Source organism: Giraffa tippelskirchi, chromosome 3 (genome assembly GCF_054371585.1).
Source record: "Giraffa tippelskirchi isolate mGirTip1 chromosome 3, T2T-mGirTip1v1.2.pri, whole genome shotgun sequence".
NCBI classification, from domain to species: Eukaryota; Metazoa; Chordata; class Mammalia; order Artiodactyla; family Giraffidae; genus Giraffa; species Giraffa tippelskirchi.
In genome coordinates, this window is record NC_137277.1 from 87,216,169 (window position 1) to 87,234,037 (window position 17,869).

The 17,869-nt window shown below is 35.8% G+C and overlaps 1 protein-coding gene across 14 annotated transcripts in view; it reads left to right on the top strand.

Annotated features, from left to right (window-relative positions):
* METTL8 (methyltransferase 8, tRNA N3-cytidine) overlaps positions 1-17,869 on the top strand; it is an 80,033-nt gene that overhangs the window by 23,201 nt on the left and 38,963 nt on the right. For 9 of the 14 annotated variants that reach the window (XM_081577825.1, XM_081577828.1, XM_081577823.1 and 6 more), the window contains one exon: positions 10,811-10,965. The exons of 1 other annotated variant lie outside the window; for it this stretch is intronic. In XM_081577825.1, the coding sequence (XP_081433951.1) occupies positions 10,823-10,965 (143 nt within the window). In that variant the 5' untranslated portion in view covers positions 10,811-10,822. Of the gene's footprint in view, positions 1-10,810; positions 10,966-13,259; positions 13,414-17,869 lie in introns of all 14 variants that reach the window. 4 more of the 14 variants (XM_081577832.1, XM_081577824.1, XM_081577831.1 and 1 more) reach the window with 2 other exon arrangements.

Sequence of the window (17,869 nt, forward strand, 5' to 3'; positions counted from 1 at the left end):
TGACTCACTCCCAATTCTAATTCATCACCATGTGAATTCTAGTTTTCTCACCTAATTATCTGTAACCTTTCACTCCTGGTGAGAAACCTGGTTACTACCGTCTATTTCTTAATAGTTCAATTCCAATGTATTTGTATTGTAGCTTCTTATACTGCCCTTAGTGTAACAGATTCAACTCATTTCCAGACTTACTTAGCATCTTTTTTCAAATTATTTTGATTCCCTGAATATGTAATACCACATATTTTCACACTTCTTTGTCTTTATTTCTGCTAGTCCCTCTGTCTGAGGTGCCTTGGCTTTTATCCTTATCTCCTTGGACTGTTGCCACTCACTCTTCTAGACCCAGTACAGATGTTGACTCCACCAAGAAGCTTTCCCTAACCACAAGCAAGAGACTTAATCACTCATTCCTCTGTACTCTAATAGCACTTTATGCTCACCTCTATTACACATTTAACAGGACTCTGTTTGCATCTCTTTCTTCTTCACATGGTGGTAGGATTCTTGAGGGCAGGAGCCAAGTAGACTTGTCCCTGGATTTCTAATGGATGCAGTAATGGATATTATGTTTAGCTCCTCTTGGGTGATAATTACAGAAAACCTAATAATGGCTAAAATATATAAGGATTTATTTTTCTCATCTATTTGGAAATCCATAACTATCATTGGTTTTCCTGTTCAGTGATACCATCAAGAACTAGGCCCTTTCTCTCCCCTCTACACAGCATCACTTTCTTTTCAGGAAAAAGGCAGAGTTAAGGGTGCCAGCAAGCTATCCTTCAACTCCTTTCTCTTCTGTATGGAAGCAAAGACTTTTGCCATTTAACAGATTTCTGTCATCTAGAACAAAACTGCAAGAAAAGATGAGACGGTGAATTTTTAGGGAAGCTAATCTTTTCAGTAAGAACAAGATGTAGGAATTAAGCTTCAGGTAATCACAAGGCTATAAGGAAATCAGAGATCTGTTTCCTGTTGGATAAAAGGCCTGAGTGTAGAAGAAGACCAGGCTGAGAAGACTCTTGAAAACAAAAGGGGAAAAGGGGATGATCCCGGTGGGAGCAACATCTAACTTTAATTGGTGGAAAGCGCAAGCGCGCCTAATGAAGAATCTAACGTACTCTGTCCACCCACTCTATAATCTATAGCGTTCTGTATTGCTCCCTGGAAACTTTCAGCTTTTCTGTTTTCATGTAGAAGTTGTATCACTCTTGTGAATTTTACTTTCCATTCTCTGGCACATTTTTTGACTGTGTCATGCCTCCTATGATGTGACAGTCAAAATTTTACCTGATAGATCATGGTGCATTTTGCCTTGATTTTTTGCAAGTTATAACTAATTATAGTTCTTTAAAATAGAATTTACATAGTGCTATAATCTCTGCCTACCTAAACCCCACATTCCTTTGAAATTATGGAAATACATTCATTTGGGTGCTTTTTATTCACTATTACAGTTCAGATTTTTTTTATGGATAACATTCACTTATGAGTTGAATTGTTTATAATACTCGATTTTGTGCCAGGACAGTCTTATTGATACATTAGTCCAAACATGACTGGGTAAATCTTGCCTACAGGTATAAGCATCTCTTGCTATCTAGTGTACTTAGGGTTAGAGACATTTGCAATGAATCAGAAAGGAGAAGCCTCATTAAGAGTAGAATTCCATTAACTTCATCCATGTGAGTTTTTTTACCAGAACTTGTAAGGATTGGTAACACAAAGTATGCATGTAACTTAATACCTTTTCTCAGTCCAAGTCTGATTAGTACTTCCAGAAGTTAACTGTAGTGCACAAAAATGTGAAATGCCAGGCGGGTAAATTAAAACAGATTTCATTCTGGTCCAGCATAATGTTTTGGGAGACAAATTCCAGAGCAATTAGAACAGTATATCCTTCAGATATTGAGTATAAGGGCAGCTTTGAGATGGGTTTACATGCAATTCCTCATAGAATGTGCGAGTCCCATAAACTCTTTGTGTGTGAGTGCATGCATCGTGACACCTTCAAGGGTGGTCATGCAGAGCAAACACAGCATGAGATTCCCATTTTGAAGTTGCAGTGTGGCTGACGTCATAGTGCGATCAAAGTGATCTGCAAATACTTACTGTAATTGTTCTGTTCTTGCTAATAACCTTATTTATACTTTGAAATTATAATCATCTAAAGAAAGATTAAAACAAGATGTATGTGTTGCCTGAGCTCTTTGCCTTACAGATGGTCACACTCAGAGTTCCCTGAAATTGCCAGGGTTAATTGAAGCTTCAATTTTCACTCAGGTATAGTTGATACTTAAATGTTTCTTACCTGTTGGCTTTCACTATTTAAAACAGTACAACAATAGCACTTTAATTTGCTTTCATTAATGGTAGGCTCTCAGGTAATGTTAGTGCAGGTTTATCTAGATGATGTTTGTTCCTCTGAATGAAACCTTTGTACCAGCTTCCCAGCTGAGAAGAAAAGCTAAATAGTTACAGAGGTAAAAACATGAATGTTTCACTAATTTATTCATTTAAAGGATGCTCAGAACCCAGAAAACACCCAAGGGAAGTTAACTTTTAAACAAAGGGCAACCATTTAGTGTATGATTAACGGCAGTTTCTTTCCTTGAGATTTCAGTGAGCTGAGACTACAGGGAATCATTCTTAGGGAGGCAGCTCAGAGTCAGCCAAGTGCCCCAAGGATAATCATTACAGAGTCACACAAACAGCAGTACTATTTGCTCTAGTTCTTTGGTACTCTTCCAATAGTATTGAGATGTGAGAAAGCCATCTTAGGCTCAAGCCTAATAGCAAGGGAAATAAGCCCTTCTTTGCTTCTACTCCTAAGCTGTGTAAAAGTAGAGGGCCAGTGAAAAAAATTGGGTGTTACAGTCTTAACGTTATTTAGGTGATATAAGTGCTCTTTTCCTGTATCTTGAGATTTGAGTACTGAAAAGAGAATGACTCTGCTTTCCTACATCAGGGGACTGGTGTTTGCCAGTGGCATTGCTTGCTATCTGATTAAGGCTCAAGAGAAAAAAACAGAAATGAGAAAGATGGAGGGAAGACAGTCTGGGCTTCCTTATGTCAAGTACAACAAATTAACCCCAATAAAGACTGGGGAATGAGTACTGTGATGCTTCTTGGATGTGTAGTATACAAAACTGGGATGCATATTGTATATATATGCATAATAAAGATTTTTAAAAAATAAAAGGTAGAGTATAGGCTCTCTCATTCATCTGCTTGGGTTCAAATTGAAGCCTAGTTAGTTTTTTGTGGGGTAACTTTAAACATGTTGCTTTATTTCATTCTGTGTGAGGTTTTCCTCTGCAATATGAATATAAAAGTAGAACTCCTTTGATAGGGAAATAGAGATTAAGTAAGATAGTACTAAATGCTTAGAATAGGGCCTCAAGCATGGTAAATGCTTAACTTTTTAAAATTAATATTTAAATGAAAGATAAATTGGGATTGCTGGTTTACTTCCTCAAATATTTGTTCAAATTGCAAAGTATGGTATGGAGTATTTCCCTTTACTAAAGTCATCTTTTTTATTTAAAAAGTACTTAAAACAATTACTCTACAAAAATAATATTTTCAAGTACTTAGATACTTTTTCATGTATGTAACATGAAATATCCTGTGTACATCTTACCTAACTGGAAGAATACGATATAGTTTGTTGGTACGGTAAGGGCTGTCAGTCTTTGTGAAAAGGGCTCCATTTTAGCGGAAAGCAAAAGCATTTAGCCAAAATTTGGAGGTAGGGCAGAGATCTCTTCTCTACACTTGCTTTTGCTGCAAGTGTAATATAGTGTTAATGGTGAACTCAGAAAACTTGTATTAAAACCACCTTCTCCTTGGCATGTGATATGATATATATGTGGAATCCAAGTCATTTTATATGTTTGGTCATTTCCTTGAATTCTAAAATGGGTGCATCCTTACCTACATCTAATAGCTGGCAGGAAGTCTGTCAGCTCTTCATAGCATACCAATGTAGTTATAGCATAATAAATGCTATTGATAATGAAATTCTGTCACTCTGATACCCATATGAGCTTCAATTCCTTTCTGGATCTGTTCCTTAGTAATTGCTTTAGCCACTTGTCTATTCATGCTTGAGTCCTGGTGTTGAGATCTCAGAGGCCCATGGCCCTAAAGCCATGTTCTTTCTTGATTGTGTTTCATTTTGACCTTTACAGGATTTGAGAGGAAGAACTGTCATAGGATGGTAAGCTGAACGTGAGAACGTATAGGCAAAGTATGTCAAAGACATACCACTTGATTATATATGGCCAAGAAGTTGATATGGCAGAATTAGTTTGAGCGAAGTGAAGTGAAAGGTCAGGACCACAAACCTTTTCAAGGGCTTCCAAGAGTAAATAAAAACACTCAAGCACCTGACAAGGATTTGTGGAGATTCTTATTGCCTTTGTATTTCTCTGCTCTGGACTTTTGTAACTCAAACTAAATATAAGCCTTAGCAATTAAAATTGCACACCAGGACACGCCTAGAAAACTCTCACCAGGTTTCCCCTTTTGAGTATCTGTAAGTTTTATTATTCCTGACAAACACTAGATAATTGGGAACTATAATGAAAAGTCCTAAGTCTGTGGGAAAACTGAATTGTAACAATGTTGCCAGTATTCAAAGCCTTATTTCATACAAGTATACTGCTTTTCCACCACACTATGTTGGTCTCATAAACAAATTGCAAAGTGTTTTCTCCTCTATTTTCTGAAAGAGTCTGTGTAAGATTGGTGTTATTTCTTCCTTAAACATTTGATATTCATTAGTGAAGCCATCAGAGCTTCCAGTTTTCTTTGTAGGAAGGTTTTTTGGTTTGCTTTTATTGTGGTAAAATATACATAAAATTTACCACTTTAGCTATTTTTAGGTGTACAGCTCAGTGGCATTCAGCTTATTCACACTGTTGTACAAACATCACAGCCAGTCATCTTCAGAACTTTTTCATCTTCCTCCAACTAAAGCTTTATATCCATTAAACACTGCACTCCCTTAAACACTGAACTCCCCATTTTCTCCTCTTCCCAGTGCCTGACAGCACCATTCTACTTTATGTCTCTGTGACCTTTTGATCATTCTAGGAACTTCATGTAAGAGGAATGATAAAACATTTATCTTTTTGCAGGTGGCTTTACTTCACTTGTCATAATTCCTTCAGGACTTATCCATGATGCAGCATGTTCCAAATTCCCTTCTTTTTAAAGCCTAAGTAATATTCTGTTTTATGTGTATATCATAAAAGGATGTCCATTCATCTTTGATGGACATTTGGATCGTTTCCACCTTTTGTCTATTGTCAATAATGTTGCTATAAACACGGTGTGCAGTTATCTCTTTGAGTCCCCACTTTCACTTTGTTTAGGTATATATCCAGAAGTAAAATTAGTAGATTGAATGGTAATTCCATGTTTAATATTTTGAGGAATTGTTATACCATTTTTCACAGCAGTTGTACCATTTTACATTCCCACCAGCAACTCACAGGGACTCCAGTTTCTCCATATCCTTACCAACACTTGTTAATTTCTAAGCTTGTTAAAGTGTGTTTTTGTTTAATTACTAAGTCAGGTCCTACTCTTTTGGAACCCCATGGACTGCAGCCTGTATACCCATTCTAATGGGTATGATGTTTGTTTGCTTTTAATTATAAATTTAATTTACTTAATAAATTTAGGGCTATTTCGATTTTTTCTTGTACTATGTAAGTTATTATTGCTAAACTATATTTTTCAAGGTGTTAATCCCATTTAATAAAGAAAATAAAATTGTTCACCATATCTCCCTGTTACCTTTTTCCAGGTCTAGAGGGTCTATGGTGATGCCTCCTCTTTCCTTCCTGTATATTAGAAATTTATATTTTCTGAAACACAAATGTTTGGTATCAGTCTTGCCAGAGGTTTATCTGTTTTATTCATATTTTCAAAGAATCAAATTTTGGCCTTGATCTTCCCTGTTTTGTCCATTTTCTTTTTCATTGATTTCTGCTTTTATTTTTGATTATTTCCTTCATTCTACTTACTTTTCATCAGATTTACTGTTTTTCTAGCTTCTTGAAATTGAAGGTGAGATCACGGATTTGAGATCTTTCTTCATTTCTAATAAAAGCATTTAAAACTATAAAATTTTCTCTAAACATTGCTTTAGATAAATCTCATAAAATTTGATATTTTAAGATTTGATTATTATTCAGTTCCATATACTTTCTGATTTGCCTTAAGATTTACTAACTCATGTAAATGTTAGACTCAGGTTGTATAGAAGTACATTGCTTAACTTCAAAACATTTGAGAATTTTTCTAGATATCTTATGTTTGGATAAAAAAGAAAGAATCAATAATCTGCTCCTTCTTTTAAATGTAAACACAGAATATTTTTTAAAAGATATACCCTACACAACACTGCACAAGACAGCTGGTGGGGTTATATTAATATTAGACAAAATAGACTTCAAGAAAATGACTGTTACTTGAAATAAGGAGGGATATTTATTAATGAGTATTAATGAGTCAGTTCATCAAAAATATTAATATTTTAAATTACTGTTGTGGTCAGAAAGCATAGTTTGTATGATTTTAATACATTGGAATTTATTAGGACTTTTTTTATACCCCAGCATATGTGGTCTGCCTTTGCAAATGTTCCATGTTCATTTGAAAGAATCTGTTTTCTGCTGTTATTAGTTATATTGCTCTTTCTATAAATGTCATTCAGGTCAAGTTGATAATGTTCAAATCTTCTGTGTCCTTATTGATTTTTTGATAATTTGTTTCTGAGTGCTGTTCTGTTTATTACTGAGAGAGGGCTATTAACCTAACCTAGAGTCTGTCATACAGAGGGAAGTATGTCAGAAAGAGAAAAACAAATGTTGTATTTTAACACATATATGTAGAATCTCGAAAAATGTGCTTATGAGCCTATTTGCAGGGCAGGAATAGAGACACAGATGTAAAGAACGAACTTTTGAACACAGTAGAGGAAGAAGAGGGTGGGGATGAGAGAGTAGCATTGACATATATACACTACCATGTGTAAAGTGGATAGCTAGTGGGAAGCTGCTGTGGAGCACAGGTAACTCAGCTCCGTACTCTGTGATGACCTAGAAGGGAGGGATGGAGGTGGGTGTGGGAAGGAAGCTCCAGAGGAGGGGATATATGTATACTTACAGCTGATTCACGTTGTCGTACAGCAGAAGTTAACACAATATTGTAAAGCAATTATACTCAAAGTTTTTAAAGTCTCAAGTATTGCTATGAAATTCATTTTTCCTTTTAAAATTTCTATTTTTGCTTCATGTATTCTGAAGCTCTGTTTTCAGGTACATGCACATTTAGGATTGTTATGTCTTGATGAATTGGCTCATCATTATTAAGTGTACTAGTCTTTTTTTAAGTCTACTTTGTCTGTTATTATGCCTCCACCGGTATTTTTCATGCAGTGTTTGCATGGTATCTCTTTATTAATTGTGATTTATTTGTATCTTTAAAGTGCTTCTCTTATAGACAGTACCAGGTATGCCCTGCTTTTTGAAAGTTTGCTTTACCTACTTCACTTTGATGAAAGACCTACATTGGTACCTGTTTTCACTAAATGAAAGAAATCTGAAGAGGATTTTCACTTTTACAAAAAGAGGTGAAAAGTGGAAATAGCTTTCAGTGTTTGTTTTGCAATGAGCTGTTACAGAGAGGCAGTGCAAACTCTAACCATTGAGAGTGGCACCTCTGAGCTCCTTCCCTGGAAACTACACTTCGCATCAAGCCACCACAGCTTTGAGCACCTTGCTTTACCTTGATTTATTTTGTGCATCTGTTAGCAAGATGTGTTCTAATTTTTTTTTTTTTTTACATCATTTTGGTTTACAAAAGATTTCACAGGATTTCACAGGAATGCTCCACTTTCAGATAGTGGAGGAACCCTGTATATGGTTGAGTCTTGCTTTTTCATACAAGTCAACAACCTTTGTCTTTTAACTGGAGTCCATTTACACTTAATATAATTACAGATATGGTTGGATTTAAATATGGCATCTCGCTGTTTGTTTTTTTAATTGTTCCATCTTTAGTTTAGGTCTTTAGTTTCTCCTTCCTTTGCTGACTTCTTTTGGGTGATTAGAATATTTTTAGCTGTGCTTCTTTGTGCTACTTCAAATAAAATACCACTTATCCATATAATTTCATTATGCAAATAATATCTTAAACTTGTGTTCAGTTTAGGGTATGCCAAAAGAGAGTTAATAGAGGGTACATAATGAGAGTGGGGCTCTCTGGTGGCAGAAACCAACGTTCTCTACCAAAATTCTTTTGGAAGCTGACCCTGCCCTTCTTTTCCATTACAGAATGGAACCATGACCCAGTAAATGTTAAGCTAACACAATAGTGAAGACATAAAGTACATATTTATTTATCATTGCAGTGACTCTAACTGGAGTATAGCCTGTATACTGCCACACCCTTCAGTCACTTCCTTCTTCCTCTCTACTAGGATATAAGGAGCCACCTTGAGAAATCTGAAGTAACTTTCTTCCAATTAAATTTATGTCAGACAAGCATCATTTTTGTGTAATCAAACAAGTAATTTGTGAGCAGCTTGATACCGCCTTTAGAAGTTTGCAATTTAGTTGAGAAAGCATTTATGTAATTTTATTATGTATTTACATTTATTATATAAATTTACTATATATTTAGGGCTTCCTAGGTGGCTCCAGTGGTAAAGAACCCGCCTCTCAGTGCAGGAGAAGTAAGAGACACAGGTTCGATCACTGGGTTGAAAAGATCCCCTGGAGGAGGGTATGACAACACACTCCAGTATCCCAAGGAGATAGGGGAATCTCCTGGACAGAGGAACCTGGCAGGCTGTGGCCCATCAGGTCACAAGGAGTCAGACACGACTGAAGTGACAGCATGCACGTGCATGCACTGTATATTTATATAATAAAGAGCAATGCAAGGTTGTTACAGATAATACATAAATGAAATAGATAGATGTTTGTGTGGTTAATTAGAGAAGCAGCTGCCGAAGCAGGACAAATTGCCACATGTTTAGGTGCTGGCCACATCATGTTTTTTCTATGGACTAGCAGTCTGCCAGGCACACGCTTCTCTGACATTTTCCTGAATTGCCTAATATCCAGTCTGGTTATAGCTTTTTGTCTCCAGCTGTCTATAGAGGTTCCTGGTCATTTATAGTGAGAGAAACTCATATCTTTTTTTCCGTCTCTCTCTTCCTTTTCTATATATAGTAGATACAGATAAGTATCACATGATTATTTGAAGGATTGAAATTTCATTTTGATTTTGCTTTCCTGGGCGGAAAACATTTACATCATTTTATACTTTTGAGCATGAATTGCCTCTTTTTTTAGGTGTAATCCATTTCTACTCTTCAGCATACGGAAGATTTTATGAATAATATTCAGTGCAGAAAGAGGGCTCTAAAAATAATTGTGCTGGTAGGGTTTTGTTAGTCTTCTGTAGAGCAGTGGCAGGAGAAAAGAACAAAGACACAGCAGAGGAAAGGTAGTGGTAGGCGGGGCATTTGATTTCATTTGCCTCCACCAAAGAGCTTATATTTAGAGGAGAAGGAAAAACAAATAAACAGAAAATCTGCACTAGCTATTGAATGTTTCATTTCTCATCACTGTTAGTCACATTGAAATGGAATCATTGCAATCTTTTTGGTGTGTATAACTAAGCCTTTTTTTTTCCTGGAAAGAATATCTTGAATTTTATGTTTAAAAGCACTATGAGATGTTTTTGACATTCTACAGTTTGTTTTGGGATTCACAATCTTAAAACCTATTGACTTTCATAAGGTGGTAAAGGGTGTACAATACATGTCATTTTTATGCCTAATAGCACTTTGGATAGTGTCTAATGCATATTATATGTACATACCTTTTAGCATCTGTTTCTACCTGACAGCTTACAGCATTAGGCTGAATGTTGTAATGAATAACTGAATGAGGGTGAAATGCCAAGCAGTATTACAATGGATTCTTACTAGAAAAAATAAGCTCTCTAGAGCTTATTTTAATACTTTTCCATAAAGATTTTAAGCTGACATATATGCTGGTACATAATTAAAATAACATACTTTTTAAATGTTTAAGTTGTTCTCCAGAAATGGAGATAGATTTGGCTAATCAAATGATTATTCTTCTTTTGAGCTGGGATTTAAGCATGCTTTTTGTACAGGGAAATCTATTTTGCAGATGGATTGATGATTATTCTTTAAAAATGTATGTATGTGTTATGATTGTTAGAATTAACTGATGGGATCTTAATATAGTATTCACTTGTTTATTTTACCAGTATTTATATTATCCAGCTCAACCCAGAGAATGAAATTAATAAGTTTGTTTTCTTATTCTGCTCCTGTGCTTGGGTTTTTGGTCTAGTGGTCATCAAATATTTCCCAGAAATACATTTGCATAGAATTCCCAAAGCAAAATAATAACTTTAAAAAACTTTTTAATATACAAAATCCAGATTCTGGGCTTTCATGCTTTGGCCATGTGCTAAGAATTATATAAGCAAATACCAAGCAAAGAAAAGTTGGTCAAGGCTGTGACTTATAAAGAATGCCAAACAGTGTTGCACACGCCAAATACTCTTTTCCTTTCTCTTAAGTCTAAATACTTCAGGAGAGAAACTGCCGTGCCCATCTTTCATTTAAAAGTGGTTAGTTTTCATGCCCTTTCTCAGTTTGTCATCCTTTTACACCAGTTTTTGGCTCTTAGGTAAATAATACATTGTTTAATCCATATTGACTAATTAATTGTTTGAAACTTTCCAGGTACTGATTAGGATGAATGTGATTTGGAGAAATTATATTTCCTGTCCAAGGATAAGAAAAGTACCTCACAGATACCAAAGTGGTTGTCAGCCAGTGGCCCCTCTGGGATCAAGGATTTTAACTGATCCAACAAAAGTTTTTGAACATAACATGTGGTGAGTTATCTTTTTAGATGTGATACAATGTATATATATTAAGTGTCACCAGTGTTATTATTTTCATTTAGTGCCAGAAAAAGATTTTTAAAACTCACCCCTATGTTGTTGAAGTCTAAAAGCCAGAGTAATTGATCCTTACTTGTATGCGTGCCAAGTCACTTCAGTTGTATCAGACTCTTTGCGACTCTATGGACAGTAGTCTGCCAGGCTCCTCTGTCTGTGGGATTTTCCAGGCAAGAATACTGGAATGGGTTGCCAGGCCCTCCTCCAGGGGTTCTTCCTGACACAGGGATTGAACCTGCATCTGCATTGGCAGTTGGGTTCTTTTACCACTAGTGCCAGTAAGGATCTGGATCCTTACTTAAGTGTTGCCAGTTCTGAATTTCTTTGGGTTTTTGCAGGCCCTCCCTGCTCACTTCTGATCCTGATTTTGCAGCATATCACTGAAGGGGTTTCTTTTCTATGTAGAGCCCTCCACTTGTCTCTTTTATAGCTAAGCACCAGGGAGAACACATTGATTTGACCTTAATTTTTGCTTTTAGGAAATCCACTCCTCTATTTGTGACGATAGACTAGTATTTATAAAAAAAAAACTGATAATTGGGAATACAAAGCAGCAAATTATAAGGGCTCAGTGTATTCTTACAAGGCCTAGTTCCATATAAGAACAACAGTGCAGAGTCACCTGTTTTGCCATAGTCAGAAAGATTTTTTTTTTCAGTTTCTTTTAGTTTCAGCTTTATTGAGGTATAATTGACATATTAAGGAAGGTTTAATTGGAGAAACTGAGATATTTATTCTTTCTCCAGTACCCAGTACAGTGCCAGGCACATAAATATTTGTGGAATAATGACAACGTAAAGCTGGAGCAAGGGCATTCCAGGTGGGTGGAAAGCCATACCCACCTAGATGAGGAAGTATAAGGCCTGTTTAGGAGAACAGGATAGTTTGCCTAAACTAAAGGCTTTTTTAGGAGATTGGAAAATGATAAAGTTGGAATGATAATAGACCAGATGTAGGGGTGGGAGCAAGATTGTGTGATCTTAAATTCACACCTGAAGTGAAAGGTATGACAGGGTCACTGAAGAGAAATGGCATTCATTATACATGGTATATTAAGTATTTGGTTAACAGTATATACTGTTACATATAACAGAGATCAGCAGGTATAACTAGAAGCAGGAAAGGGCCAATGAGAGATTGCAAGGAAAGAAAAAGTAGAACTTGGTGCTTTTGTAATAAAGGAAAAGGAAACATTTGACTCTGAAGGTTTGATCCCAAATGACTAACAGATATAGGAAAATCAAGAGGTAAATGGATTTTTAAAAAATATATAATAGAAGAAAACAAGTGGTTTATTTTCTTTTTTTAAATTGAAGTATAGTTGATGTACAATATTATATGTTACAGGTGTAAAATATAGTGATTCACAATTTTTAAAGGTTATCCTCCATTTATAGTTATAAAATATTGGCTATAGTCTGTGTTGTACAATATATCCTTGTAGCTTATTTTATACATAATAGTTTGTACCTCTTAATCCTCCCCCTCCTTCTGTCTCCCCCCTGGTAACCACTCCCCCACTAGAACACTAGTTTGTTCTCTATATCAAACAGGTGGTTTCTTATAAAGTTAAATATACACTTACCGTATGACACAGCAATTCCATCCACTCCCAGATATTTACCAGAATAAAGGAAAACTTGTCCACATATGAATACTCATAACAGATATAGGAATTTGACAAAATAACAGTAAATTGATTTTTTATTTTGGAATAAAGATGTTTCATTTAGTTTTAGATATTTTGAATAGGTTTTGGGAGCCAGACATTCTGAGAAAAATGTCCAGAACACAGATTCCTCTGCTAGGAGTTGAGAGAGGGGTCAGGGATGAAGATAAGAGGCTGGGTATAACATCTACAGACAAAATTGTTAACCTGATTAGCCTTGGGTGCAGGACCTCTAGGGCTGGGAAAGTAATTAATGGACTTTCTATATTGAAACAATATCAATTTTAAAAAGAAATAGATTGACTTTTTACTAATTAGTCCTGCATTATACAATATGGTGGCTGCCACCCACATGTGGTGGTTGAGCATTTGAAACCTAGTTAGTCTGAATTGAAATGTGCTGTAACATTTTGAAGACTGAATACAAATAAATGGTGAAATATATCATTAGTAATTTTTGTACTTAATTAAATGTTAAAATATTATTTTGGATATATTGAGCTAAAGTATATTATTTAAATTAATTTTATTTCTTTTCTCTTTTTAATATGGCTACTAGAAAATTTTAAATTATATATTTGGCTGACATTATACTTTCTTGGACAGTTGCTGAGTTAAACCATTTTTGACTATCATCACCAATTTGGACAGTTATAATAGGCTATGAGATAATTGCCAAGCAGTTAAACCTCCAGAGGAACTTCTGATCCTAGGCAAGTTCTTTGTTTGCCAAATGTTTTTAGTTGTTTGTATTTGTTTGTGTTTGTCAGTAGACTCTAGTTATTTAGTTGTCTACATCTCATTTTCTATTTGCTACCATCAGCTCTTTTGCCCAAGATTCCTGCCTGCCCATTTAAGTTCTGTTTTTGTCATAGGCTTTCAGGGAAGCAAAGTCATCTGGTTCAGTGCCTCTCAAACACTATGGGCTAGCTTAGGGCTACTGCACAAGAATCCCTTGGGAGTTATTTCACTAGGTCTGCAGGTATGGCCCAAAAATTTGTAATTTGAAAAAGCTCTTTTAGTCATTCTTTTGAGCTACCAGGTTTAGGAATCCTTGATCTAGTCCAGTGGTTTTCAAATATTTCTTTAGCAGCAGAATTTTTTTTCCAAGTGAAATCTTAATGTAAAATCCCAATATTTAAAAGGTAAAAAACAAACCTCTTCTGAGTGAAGTGGGCATAGAGGCTTGGGACATCAACAGCTCCATCTCCCCTTTCTTCTCCCACCTCTCCCTCACTCTAACAGCCTAGAGAAAGTTTGAAAAACCTTGATCTGGTCTCTACAGCCATCCTTCTCCGTAGCATACCCCTGAAAGAGGTTATCCTGCCTGTGCCAGGATACCTCTAGTGAACTCTCTCCAAAGACAGATATGTACTGTAATAAAAATAATAATAATCATTTCCTCCAGGGAAAGAGGGAAGTAGTTGCTTCACATCATCTCCCCACATCTCCCCAAGCCCCCCACCTTTTTTTGCTGAAGAGCAGATACATAAATTAATCTGAAAACCAGAAGACTGGTTTACTTTCTCCTTACTTCAAGTACAAAGTTCAGTCTAAAAGTTCTCACTTCCTTCCTTATTTCCTTCTTTATATTTAAGAATAATGTTTCCTCATGCTGAACTTTGATTTTTTTTTTAAGATTTTTTAAAAATTTATTTGTTTGGCTGTGCCAGGTCTTAGTTGCAGCATGTGGGATATAGTTTCCCAACCAGGGATCGAACCCAGGCCCCTCTGCACTGGGAGCTTGGAGTTTTAGCCACTGGACCACCAGGGAAGTCCTTTTAAGATTTTTCTTAAAAAATACATGTCAATTTTCTCTCAGAGATGTTGCTCAGAATTGTGTACAGTTTATTTTTTCCTCTAGCTTCTGATTTAGTTAATAAGAACTATTTACTCTATATATGAACCTCTTTTAAAAATTTTTTTGAGACAAAATGAAAATAATCCTTTTTCTTCAGTTTCTATATCCTGAGTAATATTTGCCCTCCAGATTCTAGAATTTGTATAACTAGTATTTACATCTGCCTATAGGTTCTTAATTATTAATAGTTTAGTTAAGTAAATATCACATAACACAAAGTTAACCATTTTAAGGGGAACAGTTCAGTGGCATAAATTACATTCACAATTTTGTGCAACCAGCATCTCTATCTAGTTCCAAAACATTTCCATCACTCTAAAGTAAAATTCCTTATTCATTAAGCAGCTTATACTTATGCTACAGTTCCCAGCCCCTGGCAACCACCAATCTGTGTTTTGTCTCTACGGAATTACCTCTTCTGGATATTTCGTATAAATGAGATCATACAACAAATGGTCTTTTGGGTTCAGCTTCTTTCCCTTAGCATAAGGTCTTGGAGGTTCATCAGTATTGTAGCATGTATTAGTACCTCATTCCTTTTTATGACAGAATAATATTCCACATATACCCCAGTTGGTTTATCCATTCATTCACTGATGGGCATTTAAGTTGTTTCTTCCTTTTGGCTTTTGTGAATAGAGCTGCTGTGAACATGTGTGTACATGTCCTTGTTTGAGTCTTTGTTTTCAAGTCTTAGAGATAAATACCTAGGAATGGAATTGTGGGGTCATGTGGTAATTCTGTATTTAAATTTTGAGAAATGACCAAACTTTTCCACAGTGACTAAACCATTTTGTATTCTACTTACAGTCTTTAAATTATATTTATTACATTTATCCATTTGGGAGCCACTGACATGAAACTATATGCAGATTGCTCATGAGACTTGGCTCAGACACCTGTCTATATTGAGCAACTTATAGTTACTTGGAAAAATCATTTCTTATTCCATGCTATTCCAGGTTTAAGGGTATAGGAACTTTTCAGGGAGCCCCTAAAGTTTATGAGGAAGCAGTAAGCACTTGTATTGTCATATAACTAAATCAGCTAGGCAGCAGCTTTCAAGGTTTTTGGTATGATCCAGTGTAAGGAGAACAGTTTACATCATGGGCCAGTACGTGTACATATAACACATGCACGTGTACGAAACAGGAACAGAAGTTTCTTTTACAATTTTACCATGTACTTATAGTTTCCATTTATTCTTTTCTACTCCATTTCTGTTTATTTCTCTTTTTAATTGTTCGGTTCAGTTCAGTCACTCAGTTGTGTCCAGCTCTTTGTGACCCCATGAATCGCACCATGCCAGGCCTCCCTGTCCATCGCCAACTCCCAGAGTCTACCCAAACTCATGTCCATCGAGTCAGTGATGCCATCCAGCCATCATCCTCTGTCGTCCCCTTCTCCTCCTGCCCCCAATCCTTCCCAGCATTAGGGTCTTTTCCAATGAGTCAACTCTTCGCATGAGGTAGCCAGAGTATTGGAGTTTCAGCTTCAACGTCAGTCCTTTCAATAGACTAAATTGGTTTCATGACTGACTTACAGGTGTCATGACCTTTAGTTTAAAACACTGAACTAAATAATTCTCTATAGGTCCAAGGTAGGATCTATATCCTTCAACATGAATTTCTGTTATAAAACTCGTTTAAATAGTTAACTGTTTCTGGAATCCCAGTAGAGTTTAGATATCAAAAATTCTTATTATATAGTCTGAATTTTCCTTATACAGTAATTTATCATGAGAGGCAATCTAGATGTTGAAAGAGACAGTCTACATGTCTAACTTTAGGAAGTTAGTTAATCTGTGCCTCAGTTTCCTCATCTCTAAAATGGGATAATAATAGTAATATTTACCTCATAGAGTCATTGTGAGAATTGAATCTAGTATGTAGTTGTATATGTATAACAAGTAATCAGCACATAAGAATTAGCTGTATTATTGTTATTACTGTTTCCTAACATGCACTTTAGTTACTTATATGTTTGTTTCATCTTCATTATTAGATTATATAACTCTTCAGAGAAGATCTTAGCTTCTATCTGTCCCATTGCTATATTCTCTATATTATAGGCACTTAATAAGTATATTTGAATAAGTGAATCAATGTAGAGAAATAGGAGATCCAGTTCATGTCTACTTGAAGTTTACAGCTAGTCTGAGAGTTAATTTTGTAGCTAAACATGGGCTTCAGAATCAAAAAAATCTCAATTTAGGTCCTGAATCTACCCCTTTCCAGCTATAGGAATTTGAGCAAGTTTTTTTCATGAAGTGTTGTGAGTGTTAAAGGAAATAAATATATAAAACACTTAGTAGGAGTAAATGCTCACTCAAAGGCATCATTCTTGATATGATTGTAAGAATTGAGACGTATACTAAGGAATACATAAACAGTATAGAGGACTATGCAAGGTCATATAGTGAAGACAGTAAAGATCATAGGGATAGTCTTAAGAATTGGAAGAGATTTTTGAGATGGGGATATACAAAAGTCAGTAAGACTTGATAGAGTAGATAGGATTTAACCTGGGCACCAAAGGAGGAAGATTTAAACAGTGAAAATCGTTTTGTTCTAGACATTAGCATGAGCAAAGATCTGTCTTGTACACAAGGTATTTTTCAAAGGAAAAAATAGCCCAGCCCACTTGGAAGAGAGGTTTCACATTTTGAATCTGGGTAAATGGTGTGAGAAAAGAAATATTTTATGAGACTAAATCAAGCTCTGTTGTTCAGGACACTTCGAGTTACCATTATACAACATGAAGTGGTGGGGACTTCCCTGGCGGTCCAGTGGTTAAGACTTCGCCTTCCAATGCAGGGGGTGAGGGTTTGATCCCTGGCAGGGAGTTAAACCCCACATGCCTCCGGGCCAAAAAACTAAAACATAAAACAGAAGCAATCTTGTAACAGATTCAATAAAGACTTTAAAAATGGTCCACATCAAAAAATAAAAAAAAAAACATGAAGTGGTATCTTTCTTCCCCATTTTTTAATAGTCACATGTTCCCATCACTGGCTAGATTCTAAGGAGTATTCAGGAGAGGAGTAGGAGGTGATCACTGCTCTAAAGGAGCTCTAGTCTGTTTCGTGAATAAGCCTGAGTCCTCCAGGAGAGGAAATTGGTTGAATTTGAAAAACGAAGTATTTCTCCTCCAACAAAATGAATAAGAAATAGTAAAAACAAGCAAAAACTATACCAACAGCAACTACAAGAGTTGAGGAACATGGACAATTAGTGACCAAGGAAGGAAACTGTAGATTCGTATGCGGCTCAGAGTGGCTTCTAATCCTACCTCTATCCCTCAGAAGC